Here is an 18602-nt window from a genome sequence, read left to right as displayed (position 1 = left end):
GTACTGTACAAAAGCAGTTAGATATTGTGAATAACACTATACTACCTTTGTTTTTATCTATTACTTAAAACATTTTATAGAAGAAACGTAAAAGCTTCCATACATTTAGCTCAATTCAAAGTAACAGTCGATAACTACACATATCAAGTTCATGCATCTTTACACATGCGCTTCTGCTAGTTTCAGGTTACAAAATAATGTATTTTTTAAAGGTGGCAATTACAGCTAAATCAGGTTTTCCAAAGCTCTTTTGCCAGAAGTCTGGTCTTTAACACACTTTGCAGCTGCTGCCTCTTTCTCACACATCTTCTTTCACTGTCAATGTCTTGATTGTACCAACTTCACACCAAGACAAAAAGAGAAGTGTACGTATGACCTGCAAGCAGTTTGCTTACAGGTTTCCAATTTGAGACAAAGTACCTAGCACCAACACAGCTGCTTCTTAGAAGAGCAGCTGTAACTCTTCTGAACTGTTATCAATGCCCCAGGAATTGGACAAATTAAGTACCTTTCATCTAGGGCAAAATAACAGTGGTATAATATTCTTCAACTCAGAAAAAGTCAAGGGATCTTGTGTACTGTTCAGAACATAACAAAATGTAGCAACTAATTAAGGCTAACACATAAGCCTTAATCCCAAATCACTTTTTGTCATCTTCATCTCAATCATCAAAAGTTTTTATAAATGCACTAGGGTATTAGTGCCTGTTTATTGGCTATTAGTTCAATTTAACAATATCCAGAAATAAAATATTACAGGTTGATGAACACAAAATGGATACAAACTGGTCGACAGTCACTTTGCTACTTGCTTAGCCCCATAACAAATCTCTGGCAAAACTTCAGTGCTCCTAGCCCATTTTCCATTTATCCCAACATCACTTACGTAGTGGTCATGTCTCAAACAGTATGTCATACAAACTGCTTTTTTCCCCCCATTTGCTCACATGGATCATCAGCCTTCTCAGACTTCACCATGACTCATTTCTTAAATTATCATTGCAAAATTTTTAGTATATATACAAAGAAGAAAGAAGGAAGCCAAAAGCTCTTTTAGCTAACATCAGATTCCAGCAATATTCACAAAGGCCTACTTTGGTCTAATGAGCCTTAACCATCTCAAAGCTCCTCTTTGGCAGAGAAAGAGGCTCCTCTGAAGAAGTAGGAAGAAAAATGCTCAAAATTTTGAAAAAGCTGTTCTCTCTCTACTGAAGAGAGAGGGAATGAAGAGAATTAACCTTCCTAAGCTGAATTTATTCTTTGTTAATACCTTTTGTTCTTCTTTACTACAGTCACAATATCAAATATGACATTTTCATTTGAGATTTATTTTAAATAAATACTTTCACTTGAAATCTGTGATGCAATTTATATCCAAAAGTCTATATGCAGAAGAATCACAGATTCTAAAGAAGCCAAAAAACCCCCCAGTAAGTTTAATTAAATTCTGAATGGCATTCCATGTGGTACAGAAGGCAATTTTTTAAATAGAGAAGCATGGAAAATGCAAATGGGGAGGAAAGTGCCACACATAATAGAAGAAAAGTATAATGGCATTTCTTTAACATTATGTAACAACATTAAGCAGGTAAAAAAGCTTGTCAAGTCTCAAAAAGCAAAAATGTTTAATATTCTGATATTAGCCTTTGTCCAATAATCTTGATCTTCTAAAAATATCCAGGGAAGGCTCTAAATAAACTTTTAGATAAGCCGGCTTTCAACCACTATAAATGTCATGTCTGTGTTAAAATTTAGTGCGTAATTCACTTCTATTTCTTCTCTATTCAAGCAGATATATCTACCAAATTCCCTTATACAACATCACCTGAACACACTGTGGGAAAAATCTGTTGTGAAAACATAGCACTTATGGATTATGTGCATCTACTACCTGTAAGAAAGTTTTATATTTTTCATTTTTGTTAATATTTAATGAATTATTTCTTCTTCACCTAATTGATGATATTTAGCTGCCAAACCTATGGTGTTATGGTAAGCTATCATGCATCTGAGAAAGCAGTATTACTATTTCTGATTTTAGTAGGGCACCAGAAACTGAATACATCTACTCATCTGGACATTAGCAATATCAGAGCAATCATTTCTAATCTTCTCTTGTGCTGACCACACGGTCCAAATCTTCTGGGGCACATTGTTAATGGATAGTTAAAGCCAAGTATTAACATAAACAGCCCAGCTTCAAAAAGTCCTAATTTTACCCAGTGAAGTCCAAGGTAGTGAACAGAACGTACTTTTTAAAGCTGAAATCACAAGATATCCACTGGCTAATGGTCTTAAGGATTTACCCACACAGAGACTGGGGAAAGTCAGTGAAACAGTTACGGTTGCCTACTCATGTTCCTACCAGAACAGTTTGTGAACAAAAATGTTAGCTTACACTCTAGTTCACAAAATTTCACATGGAAAGCTCTGAGCAGCTGTAGAGCACTTAAGGATCTCTGACTACTGGCTCAACACCATATTATTATCACAGCCCATGACTACTCCTTTCTAAGTAACAGAAACAGGTAGGTACAGTAACACAGTAATATTTTTTATTGTGGTGACTAATTTAGTTGTAAAAGAAAATTTGGATATCCTAATAAGAAAAGGGCAATTTTTTATGTTTGGAAGTCAGTTCAATCACTAAATCATTTTTTTCTGAAGAAATTACCTTCTTATAGAGCCAGATCAATGATGGAAAACACTCCTCTTTTGAAAAATTATGAGTTCCAGATGTTTTTTCCTAGAATAAAGCACATTTCTTTTTTAAAAAAGAGGGAAATAGTGTATTACTAATCAGCAATTTTTGTGTTAGAGTGTTCCCTTGATGAGTGTTCAGGACTAGAGTATGCTAAAAAAGTAAAGTATGCTAAAAATAATGAAGGCATTCAAAGTTTCCAATAAAAATTCAGAAAAGTCTTTTATAACAAGAAGTGTTAGGCAACCAAAATAAAAGGGTTGCTATAGCACTCTCAGTTTTCAGAGTACAGTTTATTTCCTAATCTGTTTTTATTGTCATTGTTTCAGTATATTCCATTCTCAGGTGAAGACAATCTATCACAAAAGAAAGAACAGACTTCAATACGAGTGTCAAGAGAAATCTTATCAAAAAGATACGATGTACCAAAGTACCAGTTTTATAATTAAAGAAGCTCAATGTATTTCATATTAAATCATATTACTACATGTAAAGTGTCTCAACAATACTAAAAACTGAATGTGTACAGCACAACACGCTTCTCAAAAGCTTGAATCACCAAGTTGGTCTCTGACTGCTGAGTTGATGCTATGATGTTAGCCTTGTCCGATAAATGCAAAAACCTCAAGCTATTGCAAGAGCAAATACACAACCCAGGACATCATCACTGTGCAAAATCAGACAAATAACAGCACATCCTTGTTTGGTTTGAATTATACAGCTTTGTTAGGTTGTTCTTAAGTATTTGAACCATTTTGTTCAGAATGTAAAGTAGAAGTGATGTGAAAACTAAAACAGTAGCTTTTATTTCCAGTGTATTTGTAAAATGTATATAACCCTTTCTCCGCAACACCAACGGCCCCAGAGAAACGCACCATGCGATGTTCTTCCCTGGATGCATCCCACTGATTGCCACTGAAGGTCCAGCAGGGTTGAATGATACTCACTTTTGAGATCTCTTGGGTTAGTCCATCATCTAAGACAGACATGAACACATGGTCTGTATTTGGCATGAAGTTCAAGGCTACCTAAAGCTTCAGAGGTCTCATTACATCACCGAAGAGGAATTTAAATTCAGTATGTTTGGAAGACAGAAACTTCAGACTCTACTCCAAAAACATTCAGGTATCTCACAAAAAATTGAGCTGCTATTCCAAAGAAAAGTCTTTAAGCAGAAAAAATGTAGACATTTTTGCTTTTTACCAAGATTCTTAAGAAACTGAGCAGTATGCAAGAGAACTGAGCATTCTTTAAAAGACTCAAGTATTATACGCCACATTTTCAAAACACATTAGCCATTAAGTATACTTCATAAAACTAATTACGGTACCAGAAAACTGTTGCAGCAGTTTGTTCTTCTACAGAGATAATAGAGCTACAAATATTGCTCCAGACCACAGTCCTTGTCTTCCCCTTCACCCCCCTTTTTTTTTAAATAATCTCCCTCAAACTGAAAACCCTTAACCTACTGTCAAGGAGTTACTAAACCAGAGATGCTTTCTTCTGCAAGGCAGTGCAAAAAATAAGATATTTCTTCCATAAGGAAGTGTAAAGATACAATCGACATGTCCCTGAGAAAGAGACTAAAGCATGGACAGCAGCAATTTGTATCTTCTCATCTGAAAAGTCTCACTTGCCAGTTCTTGTGATGAAAATGTTGGAGGGACATTTGTAGTTGCAGTCAAATATAACTTTTTCTTAAGACATGGAGTTATAAACAAGTTTATCATGGGCAAAAGTATGAATTTTTACTACACCACTAGTTTGTACTAATTGCTGAAATACACATTCCTATTTTCCATTGCGTGTTAAAAGATGATGTGATTTTTCCTGGAAAAGCCTTATCAAGACTTAGAAGATAAGAAATATCTGAAAATTGCCTAGATAAATCTGACGTCCATTTAGTCAATGAAGAAAGATGGGAAGAACTATTCATGGAAGTTGACCTCTTCCGTCCTACAAAATGCAGTTTATAAATCTGTATGAAAATTAGAATTTGTACACTTTTGCAAGAAGTTTTACAACAGAAATTGGTAACACAAAACTGTTCCACAACTTCTCCCCCATCTTCTGAATTAAGAAGATAATTTTAAAACAAAGTATGACTCATTTCAAAGCATTTTCTGTGAATTTTCATCCTGTTAAACACCAATTACTCTCCAATACCTGATCACAAAATCACAGAATCGCTGAGGTTGGAAGGGACCTCTGGAGATCATCTAGTCCAACCCCCCTGCTCAAGCAGGGTCACCTAGAGCACATTGCACAGGATTGCGTCCAGGTGTGTTTTGATTATCTCCAGAGAAGGAGACTCCACAACCTCTCTGGGCAACCTGTTCCAGTGCTCTGTCACCCTCACAGTGAAAAAGTTTTTCCTCATGTTCAGATGGAATTGTCTGTGTTTCAGTTTGTGCCCGTTGCCTCACGTCCTGTCGCTCGGCACCACTGAAAAGAGTCTGGTCCCATCCTCTTGACACCCTCCCTTCAGATACTTGTACACATTGATAAGATCTCCTCTCAGCCTTCTTTTCTCCAAGCTAAACAGGCCCAGCTCTCTCAGCCTTTCCTCATAAGAGAGATGTTCCAGTCCCCTAATCATCTTTGTAGCCCTTCGCTGGACTTGCTCCAGTAGTGCCACATCCCTCTTGTACTGGGGAGCCCAGAACTGGATGCAGTACTCCAGATGTGGCCTCACCAGGGCTGAGTAGAGGGGGAGGATCACCTCCCTCGACCTGCTGGCAACACTCTTCCTGATGCACCCCAGGATACCATTGGCCTTCTTGGCCACAAGGGCACATTGCTGCCTCATGCTTAACTTGGTGTCCACCAGCACTCCCAGGTCCTTCTCGGCAGAGCTGCTTTCCAGCAGGTCAGCCCCCAACCTGTCCTGGTGCATGGGGTTATTCCTCCCCAGGTGCAGGACCCTGCACTTGCCTTTGTTGAACTTCATGAGGTTCCTCTCCGCCCAGCTCTCCAGCCTGTCCAGGTCTCTCTGAATGGCAGCACAGCCCTGTGGTGTATCGGCCACTCCTCCCAGTTTTGTATCGTCAGCAAACTTGCTGAGGGTGCACTCTGTGCCTTCATCCAGGTCATTGATGAAGAAGTTGAACAAGACTGGACCCAGTACTGACCCCTGGGGGACACCGCTAGCTACAGGCCTCCAACTAGACTCTGCACTGCTGATCACAACCCTCGGAGCTCTGCCATTCAGCCAGTTCTCAATCCACCTCACTGTCCACTCATCCAGCCCACACTTCCTGAGCTTGTCTATGAGGATGTTATGGGAGACAGTGTCAAAAGCCTTGCTGAAGTCTAGGTAGACAACATCCACTGCTCTCCCCTCGTCTATCCTGCCAGTCATTCCATCATAGAAGGCTATGAGATTGGTTAGGCATGATTTCCCCTTGGTGAAGCCATGCTGACTACTCCTGATCACCTTCTTTTCCTCCACATGCTTGGAGATGGCCTCCAGGATGAGCTGCTCCATCACCTTTCCAGGGATGCAGGTGAGGCTGACTGGCCTGTAGTTCCCTGGGTCCTCCTTCTTGCCCTTTTTGAAGACTGGGGTGACATTGGCTTTCTTCCAGTCTTCAGGCACCTCTCCTGTTCTCCATGACCTTTCAAAGATGATGGAGAGTGGCTTAGCAATGACATCCACCAGCTCCCTCAGCACTCGTGGGTGCATCCCATCAGGGCCCATGGATTTGTGGGTGTCAAGTTTGCTTAAATGATCTCTAACCCACTCCTCCTCCACCAAGGGAAAGTCTTCCTTTCTCCAGACTTTCTCTCTTGCCTCCAGGGTCTGGGGGTCCTGAGGGCTGGCCTGAGCAGTAAAGACTGAAGCAAAGAAGGCATTCAGTAACTCTGCCTTCTCTGCATCCTTCGTCACCAGGGCACCCACCCCAGTCAGCAAAGGGCCCACATTTTCCCTAGTCTTCCTCTTGCTACTCATGTATCTGAAGAAGCCCTTCTTGTTGTCCTTGACATCTCTCGCCAGATTGAATCCCAAACAGGCCTTAGCCTTCCTCATCACATCCCTGCATACTCTGACAACGTTCCTATATTCCTCCCAAGTGGCCTGTCCCCCTTTCCACTTTCTGTAGACTTCCTTCTTCTGGTTGAGTTTTGCCAGGAGCTCCTTGCTCATCCATGCAGGTCTCCTGCCTCCTTTGCTTGACTTCCTACTCATAGGGATGCACCGCTCTTGAGCCTGGAGGAGGTGATGTTTGAATATTAACCAGCTCTCTTGAACGCCCCTTCCTTCTAGGGCCCTAACCCATGGGATTCCTCCAAGTAGGTCCCTGAAGAGGACAAAGTTTGCTCTCCTGAAGTCCAGGGTTGCGATCCTACTTAGTGCCCTGCTGCCTCCTCGCAGGATCCTGAACTCCACCATCTCATGGTCGCTGCAGCCAAGGCTGCCCCCGACCTTCACATCCTCAACCAGTCCTTCTTTGTTTGTTAGTACGAGGTCCAGCAGCACACCTCTCCTTGTTGGCTCCTCCACCACCTGGGTCAAGAAGTTGTCACCAGTGTTCTGCAGGAACCTCCAGGACTGTTTGTGCCTAGCTGTGTTGTCTTTCCAGCAGATATCAGGGTGGTTGAAGTCCCCCATGAGAACCAGGGCCTGTGATCGTGAGGCTACTTCCAGCTGTCTGTAGAAGGCCTCATCGACTTCCTCTTCCTGATCAGGTGGCCTGTAGTAAACACCCACAGTGTCACCCATGCTAGCCTGCCCTTTAATCCTTACCCATAAGCTCTCGACTCGCTCTTCATCCACCCCTAGGCACAGCTCGATACATTCCAGTTGCTCTCTCACATAAAGAGCAACTCCACCACCTCGCTTTCCTGGCCTGTCTTTCCTAAAAAGCACGTAGCCATCCATGACAGCACTCCAGTCATGCGAGCTATCCCACCATGTCTCTGTAATGGCAATGAGATCACGGCCCTGCAACCGCACACACATCTCTAGTTCTTCCTGTTTGTTCCCCGTGCTGCGTGCATTGGTGTACAGGCATTTCAGAGAGGTGATCGAGCATGCAGGTTTCCCAGGAGGGGTACAAGAGGATCCTCCATAGCCACATCCCATGCGCACTTCCCTGGCTGCATTCACCTGCTGGAGGCATCCTGACTTGAACTGTCTTTTGCCAGCTACCCTGGCACTATAACTCTCCCCTTCCTCCATCTTTCCTAGTTTAAAGCCCTCCTTACTAGATTGGCCAACCTGTTGGCAAAGACCCACGTGCCCCGCCTCGTGAGGTGGATCCCATCTCTCGCCATCAGTTGTCAATCTTCAAACAGGGTCCCATGGTCGTAGAAACCAAAACCCTGTTGCCAACACCAGCAGCACAGCCAGTCGTTAACTTGGAAAGTCTGTCTCCTCCTCCTCTCATCCATCCCCCTCACTGGCAGGATTGAGGAGAAGATGACCTGGGCTCCCAGACCCTTGACCACCATCCCCACAGCTCTGAAATCCTGCTTGATGGTCTCCAGTTTGCCCTTGGTGTCATTGGCGCCCACATGGAAGAGCAGCAGCGGGTAATAGTCCGAAGCGTGGACAAGCCTTGGCAGTCTTTCCATGACATCTCTCACACGAGCCCCCGGCAGGCCACAAACCTCTCTAGACAAGAGGTCAGGTCGGCAGATAGATGCCTCCGTCCCCTGCAGCAGGGAGTCCCCCACAACAATCACCCGCCGCTTTTTCCGGGTGTTCCGGTAGGGCACAGGGTCTGTTGTCCCAGGTACTTCCCTTGCAGCCATGCCCATCTCCTCCTCATCCTGGAGGGCACTAAACCTGTTCTTCAGCTGCAAGTCTCCGGGAGGAGTAGGAGCCTTTCTCCTCCCATGAGCAGTGACCAGTTTCCAGCCTTCTTCTACGATGTTATGAGGTACCGTTTCACACGGCACAGAGCCCTCTGGCAACTCCACTGCTGTGGGGGGTTGGGACTCCCGAAGCTGCACAGTCTCCGAGAATACCCTGTCTATCTCTTGCTCTGCTTCTCAGATGCTGCGCAGCCTACTGACTTCCTCCTGTAACTCCCTTACCTGACGACACAACTCGCCAACAGCGGCACACCTCCTGCAGGAGAGCTGGCTGCCAGCCCAGGCCTCCCGGAGAGGCCCCAAGCACTCCCTGCAGCCTGAGACCTGTAGAGCTGCATCTACTGTCAGAGGGTCAGTCTGGGTCCCAGCCTCTGACACAGCAACTCCAACAGCCACTGGGGAACGCGCTGTGCGGCGTGTCACAACCGTACTTGAGGAAACGTACACCACAGGGAACAGAAACAAAGGTTCCTTCGTGCACCCTTCTGCGTGAACTGCTGCACAAACTGCTGCGTCTGTTCGCTGCCTCTGTTAGCTGCGCTCTAGTATGATTTTCTAGTATGCAACTTTGCCTCGGATACTCAGTGACTTCTTTTGCTTCAGCCTGTCCTTCCTCAGAACCAAGAAAGCCAGGACCCCTAACCTTTCTCAAACTTTGACTGCTTTATCAAAGATACAAATTTCCCTAAGTAGATCCAACAGCTTAGACATGTAGAGCAGAAGTGATTTGGAGCTCAAACTTTCATTATGGACATTGTTTTCTGTCATGCGGGCTGAAACTTGGCATCTTCAAAAGTGCATGCTAGCCTCCCTTCTTTCAGCTCCCATCATTTAAAAGTAACCAAAGCTCGATGGAGTTTCTTTTACTGTCTGAGTGCCTGTAAAGTAAAAGTGTTACAGAGTGGCCACACAGGCAATAAGCATCTTTTCCCCAGGATACGTAAGGCATCTTCTGTGATTATCAGATGCTGGGACTACTGCTGGACATGATGCCCACTTTTTAAATCATTTTATCTTCAAATCTATCATGGAACTATGAAAGCATACAAAAGAATTTATGGCCTTATATAAAAAAGATACATGCAAACTAACCAACATAATCTAAGACAAGCTACTGAAAGAAAAGAAAAAAAAAATTACACTAGATTAAAATGCAAATAAGGTGTGGATCCAGAGGACCTATAGAATTTCACATCCACCTACTGCTCGAGCTGAAGGAACACAGGCGGTGGATAACATCGACCGTTTTCTGGCCTTGCCCAGAGAACACTTAGAAAACCCAGAGAGAGCATAAATGTTTTAATACGTAGTACAAGAAGAGTCACCGTTCAAACCACAATGGCGGACACATCCAAGATGATAAATGGCACATGGAAGAGAATACTCAGAAGATACAATGAAGAATATTTCTTAACATGTGTAACTTTATTATTTTTTGACCAAATTAGTTTCTCTAGAAAAAAGTAACCGTCTTTAAAAGAATCACAGGATGCTACCTTTTTTCCAGGTTCAAATGGCTACACAGATTTTTCAGAAGCTGTAAATGAGTCTCCCATAATACCCAAGATTGTTATTCCCCTCTTACCCTGGTTTTACACCAATGTAACTTTGAGGATTTCCTGGGAATTAGCCAATTAAACTGAAACAGTTGCCAACCTAAATAAAATTATTTATCCTATTAAAAAGAAGAAATATCTATGTATGTTGATATCATAACTAACCATGATATTATTATTATATATGGTTAGGAGACAAATAAATTCTTATTTATTAAGCAACAGCATTCTCTGGAATCAAGTGATAATATAATATTTTTGTGACTCATTGCAACACAATTAACTCTCTTCTGACAAAAACTAATTTCATCTCTTTCCTGGGTATAACAAACACTACTAATTACTGTAAAAGTGGAGGGATTCTGGGCCAATATGTATTTACAAATATTTTATAGTGAATGTTACAAAAAGCACAAAATTTTATGGTGTTTATTCACATAATGTGGGGGGAATGTGTGTGTGTGTGTGTGTGTGTATGTGTGTGTGTAATGAATGTATTATATATACACATAGTATTTAAAATATATACTACAGTCTTCTATATGATTATCATTAAACCTACTGTAGCAAAATATTCTTCACTTTGACTGATTTAGTCATCTTAAGTCAAATTGAAATTAAAAAATGCAAATCAAGTTAATGAGCTGCAAAGAGTTAATGCAGGGCAGATTTAATTTTAAAAATTAAGCTTAAATTTTAAAATTCAAGATATTGTAAGCAATGGTAAAAAAAAGATAAAATAATATGACAGAGATCTCTAACTGCAAGATTCTAATGCAAGAATATCAAAACCTTGATATTTAATAAGCAAGATATCCAGTTCTGGGCAATAATGAGCTGCTTCACATGAATCTAATAAAAATTTAATATACTAGCTGATACAGGCTTAAATGCGTGCCATTTTTGAATTCTGGCAAGACAAAAACACGATAAAGATCCAAGTAATTTCTATAGAGAAATACAAATGTCTTCCATTTTGTTAGATAAGATTTTTGTTTTGATATGGAATTAAGTCAAACTGATGATTTAAATGCTCAAAAATGTACTTGGGATTTTAATAACCATCTTTTCACTTTTCCTAACAAATAAGCAAGCTGTGATTGTACAAGCAATAAATCTTACTTACAACTACTACTGTATCTGACATATCATTGGGATGTATGAGCATTAGTCTGTTCAAATAATGTAGTCAAATGACACAGATGTATTGCCACAAATGTCTCCTAAGGTTTTCTGCATTTTTAACTGATCTATGCATTTTAAAAATATGTTTGATAGGATACTGTAACTATATATTCCAGCATGTCTGAGGCATTAATCTGGGTATTTAAGAACTAGTATTTATGGCAACTCATGTCTCAGTAAAGATTTCAAACCTAAATTCAGCACAACAATCAAGCAGAGCAAATAAGAGTGACCATCAGAAATTCATGAAATAAATGCCATTTTCACTTGTTTCTTGAGATTGAAAGCAAGAGATGCAATAAGCTGATTAGGGAAATTTTTAATGGGAAATAATTTCTTTAATATGAAACTCTTAACTAACTACTGTCTCAAAAAACTTCCCAAAGCATGCAAGTATATACAGATCTCAGTTACTGCATTAAAAGTTATATAGAAAAAGTATTCGATTATCCAACACATTTCTGCATATATCTAATTTTTTATTTCATCTCTTCAATGTTTAGTCCATTCTCATTTCAGTAACAGATAAAACTGTATTCTGATGTACCATGTTTAACCAAGGAAGCTCACATATGCTTTGACAAAATTTATGCTGAGGAAATACTTCATCCACCAGTAAAATTTAGCCTGTAAACATGGAATGAAATACAGCAGAAGTGTAACCATGTTTAGCAACCCTACACAAGTATCAGAGTAGTAAATTGATTGATCTATTCAGTTGATACTTCAAAAGAATTTAGACAGAAGTTGCTCAAATGAACTCTATCTAAATACTTTATTTATTAAAAAGTTAATATAGTTTGTGAAGTGAGCTTGAAGTATCAAATTAAAATGAGATATTAAAAGTTGTGTGAAATAAAAACGTCAACTTGAATATCAAGTTAAGAGAAGCACATTAAAAAAAAGAAACAAGAGAGACAGAAAATACACTTTAAAACATTCTGCTTCACCCTAGCTGTTCCAAAGTCATGTCTTTCAAATGTTAATGGCTTTGGCCTTGCCAGCCATCCCACGGGGAACAGGGCTGGGATTTCTGTTGCTGAAAATCCTGTATGGCTTGATTGCTACTTTTCTATCTCTTAAGTCGCTAAATTTCAGCAGTTCTGCATGTACAATTTTTTTTTTTCCCCATCAGAGGAAAATAACCACAGTATCTTGTATATCAGTCTATAGCAAACAAGTACTTGCATTTACCATTAAAAAGTAGCAACTATACATAAGTTTATAGTATCTTAGATCCCTTCAACGTAAATATATGATATGTATTAAGTAAAATTTAGGTATTTTAAACACTGGGTTTCTGATTTGTATCCCTCTGCCATCAATTTATTTATTCCAGAATTACATTTTCTATACTCCACAATTTATACATTGCTTCAAGCATCACACTTCTTTTTCCAGAACTGCATGAAGACAAGAAAACATGTAGTCATGTCCTAATATACATCCTATCTCCTGAAACGATCAGTCTAAAGAACAAACCAGGCTGCTAGTCACTCACTCAACCCAGGAAATCCCACCACCACCAGCACATCCACATTTTGTAATCTCAGTCTGTCAGCACAGTAGAACACACACACACCAACATACTTAAGTGATATTCTGATAAATCCTACATTATTATTACATTGTAACCAGACTTACATAAATAACATGCTTTAGTATACACAGATTACAGCCTTTCTTTCTGGTTAACATCCCTAGGCAGCAAAGACTGCAGAGAAACTGGGCAATCTTTTGTGGTACCCTGCCTCACAGGCAATTTATTTTAAGCCAGCTGGAATACAAAACATGCTTTTGTAAATGCATAATATTACAATACATCAGATACTTAAACGTATCTGACAAGGTAAATTCAGAAATCACATGTTATGCAGAATATGAAATGTGCAGATGAAGTTTGATAAAATGTCAAAGATATTCTCTGAGTAAGTTTTGACATAGTCAGGAAAAACGATCAATACTGCAGAAATTCTTGGAAATAGAACAACAGGGAAAAGCAATAACTGTTACCACTATTGCAAACATTTCTCAAGATTAGGAACCTGTGTTTACAAATTTGTTTAAAAAAAATAAAAAAAATGAAATCAATTGCATTTTAAATCATAATGAGAAATATGTCCACTGATTATATTTGTATTTCCTGTGGCAAGCTATTTTTGGCCTTCATGTGCATAAACTGCAGAAAAATTACAGGAAAGAACTGCCCCTCGTTCAACATTTCATTGAGAGAGAAAGGGAAGTGATCCAATTGCTTGCTGTTACATAAGTAACATACAGTGTAAGAGTCAGGAAACCTGTCGGGTTTTTCCCCACTTCTGTACTTTTTAAATTGTTCAATTACTGTCAAAACTAATGATGCAGTACTGCAAGTGGTTATACTAAACAAATTCTACATTTACACAAATTTCATTGAAATCACTGGCACTGCATGAATTGCAAGATTTTCATTAATACATTAACTTACAGCCAATATAATGAGCTGCTGCAAATGCCCACTTTTAAATTAGTCAAGAAGGAAAACCATCCCCAGATGTTATTATTACAGCTTCTGAGGCCTAATCCTGCAAAGCACAGATGACTGAATTCAAAGAGAATAAGTCACATGCATAAGGATATATCTACGCTTTCTACACTAAAATGTTATAATAGCTGTGCTAACTTTACCTTAGCTAGACCACATTTCAAGAACAATCAAGCACACCATAGAGCTAACAGGCAAGCCAATTTGTGGTTGCTTTGTGGTCTGCAATATAGACATACTTTAGGGTTTAGCGTTTAGGGAGAGAAAAGAGGAATATTCTGACCTTCACCACCCCTGAGCTGCTATATTGTGCTCAATAATCAAAGCTTTCATTAAAAAGGGGGGGGGAGGGGAGAGAAAGGGAAAAAAATAGGGTGTATCTCATGCTCTTTTACTGTAAGGAAAACTTTATAAATGACACGTCTTCTTAATCTCCAGATAAAATGCATCAGTAGTCTTGAAAGACCAGAACCAACTCTATTAATTTCAGCTATGTGTTGATTCTGTTTTACAATAACAACACTTGATAATCAATACTAACATTTGATAATCAGCTATTGGATATAGTTTTAACTATTCTACAATTAAATAACATGTAAAAACAACTGTATTATGTAACTGGAAGTGACCCTCAAAAAAAAAAAAAAACCAACAAACTTGGAATACTTTCTGTTGGAAGAGGAGCTCTGGAGGTCACATAGTCCAGCCCCCTGAACAAAGCAGGGCTACCTTCAAAGTTAGATGAGGCAGTTCAGGGTCTCATCTCACTATCAAGTTAAAAGGAGACAGAGCTTGGAAATACAGCACCTTTTAGTTTCCTCACACAGAAAACAACACGCTTAACACACTTGCTCACACTTTGAACATCTACCTTATTAGCTGAATGCAATAGGTTAAGTTCCTTGTACAAATGGCACTTATTTTTCAGGTATGAATCTTGAAAAAATTTCATTCACCGTTAATCCAATACAGTCTACTATAGCCAAAACTAGGTTGTGTCTAATTGCATTATCTTGATACAAAGCAAGAGGCAGGACCATTAAACTTGAGAAAACAGGAAAAGTATTTTTAAACGCATGACCTTTTATCCAAGGAAAAATCGCTACATCCATGATTTTAACAAACACTTCAGGGTAATTTACAGGCTCTCAACCCTCTGAGTCATGGGTTCATCAGTTTTTTTCCACAAAGTAGTACTCACTGAAAGCCTTCTATACAGAAGGAGCCGGTGTTAGGTGCTAGCCGTTATGCCTAAAATATAACAACTTAAACACCTGTTAGCCACATCAGTGATAATCATACAAGGAATCATCTAGTTTAAAATCATTAAAGTGATTCCATCAGTAAGGGCTACCAAATGCACCAAAGGCATAAAAGCATCAACCATTAACAAATGCAAACAATAGAATATTCTAGCAACATTTTGGAAACTCTTAAACACAAGATCTCTCCTTCCTTAATCACCATATAACAGCAACTTTTCTTGTCCACTAAGAGCTGAAAGAAACTCCTACTTGGGCCCTGTTAATGCTTTCTGGGCGAAAATGTTTCATCCACTGTTGAACCTATGTTCAATCTACAGAACTCTGAGCTTGTTACAGATCAGAAATGGAATTCATCTTTCAGAAGTATTAGTTGAACATGAGTGGAACATAGCCGGCCATCAAAACACCTGCTAATTTGAACAGGTGACTGCTAGTTTTCTTAAAAGAGTAGAAACAAGCATAGATGGTGTCAAGGTACATATATCAAACATGCATATTCCTTCTATTCCCAATTTATATTTTAAATATGACATTGCCAAAAGCAATCTCCTAACACGAGATACTCCTTAAAGGACAAGGTACAGAAGTTATACAATATGGATGGGTTTTGGGGGGAGGTATTGTCAAGTATAATAATCAGGACACTTTTTCCTCAGCAGATGGAACATTAAAAATAAATAAATAAATCAAAGCATCAGTGTCCAACCAAAAAAAAAAAAAACCAGTAGATATATGTAAATGTGTCTTGACAAACTATCTTGCTATTTTTGAGTGAGAATTCACATATAAGCTGACAAATATACAAATTGATATACATACTACATCTTCCACCCCATAAAGTATCAAAACTTACCATCCATGCAATACACGAAGATCACATTTCCTGAGATATTGTGGATGCATCTAATACACTCAATCTGCTTTTAGGGATCTGAGCAGCCAAGTGTCTATTTAAATATCCTTCTTCAACTGCTAATAACTCTGAAACCAGAATAAACTTCTATGTGCCCCCACTGTATTCATGAAATGCTATTGCTTTAACACAGATTATAAAGGGGAGGAGAATAAAGCTACTAGTATACATAGCAGCCAAAAGCTCTCTCTGGGAAAAGTAGGTGTTTTTCTGTAAACAAGACTCCAGAATGATTATATGACAACTATACGATTTTGTTACTGTCAAAATACTTACTGACTTCAGCAGATGTTTCCACAGTACTGCAGCAACCTGATTCACCTGGGACTATTCTGATTTCACATCACCATGAAAACACTTCATTCATTCTGAATTCAGGTGAATAGGGAGGGCAGCAGTTAGCTCGCCTGAGACGAGTGTCATTACCATGCAACTTTCTTTACCAGGATATTCTAGGTTCAGATTTCTGCCATAAAATAGCAGAGCCAACATTAATTTTCTGTTTTACTGATGTAATTTCTGAATTTTGGACAGAATTCTTAAAAGGCTAGCTAAAGTCAGTAACCATATTTCTGTAATGTTATCACACTGGGTATAGTAGAATCAGTATTTCTGTAGTACAATAACAGTGATTGAACTCCTTAGATAGAATTTAAAAGACAGGGACCAAAAAACTGGACAGAGCAGGAGCAAAACCTGTGCTTCTGTAGCCATCTTGCACCAGCACGCTTGTAATTTCTGGTTGGAGTACAAACAGCTAAACTTGATTTTAAGTGAAATTTTCAGGATTGTATAGAAAAGATTGGCTTGAACTATGTGCCAGATTTATGGTGCTCTTGTGCTGGGATTTGTTGGGTGTAAGGAGAGCTACAATTGCCTTCTTTTAGGCATCAGTATCAATGAACTTGGGTCCCAGCACTGACAAGATTAAGGTGCTGGATCCACAATTTTGCAGCACTGTTGCATTAAGATCTTCCCCATGCATTTCTGTAGCGTAGCTGACTGTTTTGCTACTGGTGCAGCTGCAAAAGAAAAACCTGTCTTCTATCTTAACATTAAAACATTCTGAAGCTTTGCTACAAAAATAATAATAATCAACAAGATCTAGATATCCAGCTTTAACACAGACCCTTGAAAATAAATCTGTGCTTCTTTAAAATGACAGCTACCAGCTGAGCTGTTTGAAGCAAGGAGGGGATATTTTAGCAGCTCTACATTCTCCTCCTTTCCCTTTAAATCCCACCCCACCCCACCACAAGAAAAGTCTGCCCCCTTACCTGATAATATCATCGTTGTGTCCCAGGAAGAATTTCTGGCTGTGTTCTCTGGTGTTATAAACCACTCCGACTCCAGCCACGAAGTAAACCACCTCTTTGCCTGCTGTGTAGTACAGGTTGTTGCGGCACTGGTGACCCCTGTACCCGTAAACCCACTCCAGACGGAGCTGACATCTAGGAGCTGTCCGATCCGCCATGATAACCAATCCCCTCTCCCCACTAGCACACACAAAATCCAGTGTTGCCCCTCCTTCCCTTAACTCCTTCCCCCTTAAAGGTTTTCCCCTTTAAAACATTAGCAATCTCTGCCCAGCTGCCGAATCTTCAGGTTGCACTTTCCAGTGATGGTCTTAAACGGAAAACACATTCGCAGATCAGGTCTGCTATTGCTGCCGCTGCCGCCACTGCCGCTCTTACTGCTGTGCTGCCACCATAATCTTCTGCTGCCCAGGATGAACAGCTGCTGTTTCCCCGCTGCTGTGCAGCCCAGACAACTTCTTGGGGTTGAAGGGAGTTAACAAAAACACACCTACATAAATAGCAGACAGGCCTTTTTTTTCTCCAAAGGCAAAGTAACTTCTGTGCGTCACCACCACCTGCCAAAGACTCCCTGCTGTATGCCCTGCACTGCACCTTCTTGTCTCCTTGCAAAAAGGAATGTTCTGCTTTCCAAGATATTTGTCATTGAGTCAAAACTGAAAGAAAAACAAACAAACATGTATTTGAATTGCCGAATGCATGCATATTTAAAATGCAAAGTGACTACTTTGACTGGGGGGGGGGGGGGAGTGGAACATGGAGGGTGTCCCAGCACTGTCTGAATCTGTGCTGTGACAGTTCTCAGTGGTCTAAGTCTTCCAAGCCTTTCCAGCAAGATCCAGTGCAATTGTCAGTCATCATATGAGATGCTATTGAGAGAGAGGGGATTCATATACAACATCCAATATAAATCTGGTAAAATTACCCCATCTTTCCTTATTCCCCAGAACCCAAAACTTCCTGTTTGGGGAATCTAGTGCAACTATTTAATTCGAACAATGTTTTGTTCCCTTTTTGTGATCACAAAACACTCCAATTTCCTATAAGGTTGAGGAGCTTGTATTTATTTATTTTTTATTCACAGTCATCCTTTGGAATGACATCCCCAAGGAATATATTTCCTTATTTCTCTCCTCCTTTTTCTGAAGCGTGATTTGTATTATCATCAGTCAAGAATGGTTACCGTGTGTTGTTTGTGATAAGACATCCACCACTTTATAGTGTCACTCAACAAGAGACCAGATCCAACCCTGCAAAGATCTCGGCCACAGACGCAGGGAAGAGACTACTGAATCCGAGGAGAAAGTCAGAGTCGTTCTTAG

The 18602-nt window shown here is 40.0% G+C and overlaps 1 protein-coding gene across 1 annotated transcript in view; it reads right to left on the bottom strand.

The window, feature by feature from the left end:
* Positions 1-17438, bottom strand: part of EML6 (EMAP like 6) — a 157739-nt gene extending 140301 nt beyond the window's left edge. Inside the window, exon 1 of the mRNA XM_067294690.1 lies at positions 17242-17438. Coding sequence (XP_067150791.1) covers positions 17242-17438 — 197 coding nt within the window. The remainder of the gene's footprint in view (positions 1-17241) is intronic.
* Positions 17439-18602: the final 1164 nt, after the last annotated feature.

This window comes from Apteryx mantelli, chromosome 3 (genome assembly GCF_036417845.1).
Source record: "Apteryx mantelli isolate bAptMan1 chromosome 3, bAptMan1.hap1, whole genome shotgun sequence".
Classification (NCBI taxonomy): domain Eukaryota; kingdom Metazoa; phylum Chordata; class Aves; order Apterygiformes; family Apterygidae; genus Apteryx; species Apteryx mantelli.
The sequence above is the reverse complement of the archived record's forward strand: the minus strand, read 5'-3'. Positions and strand labels throughout refer to the sequence as shown.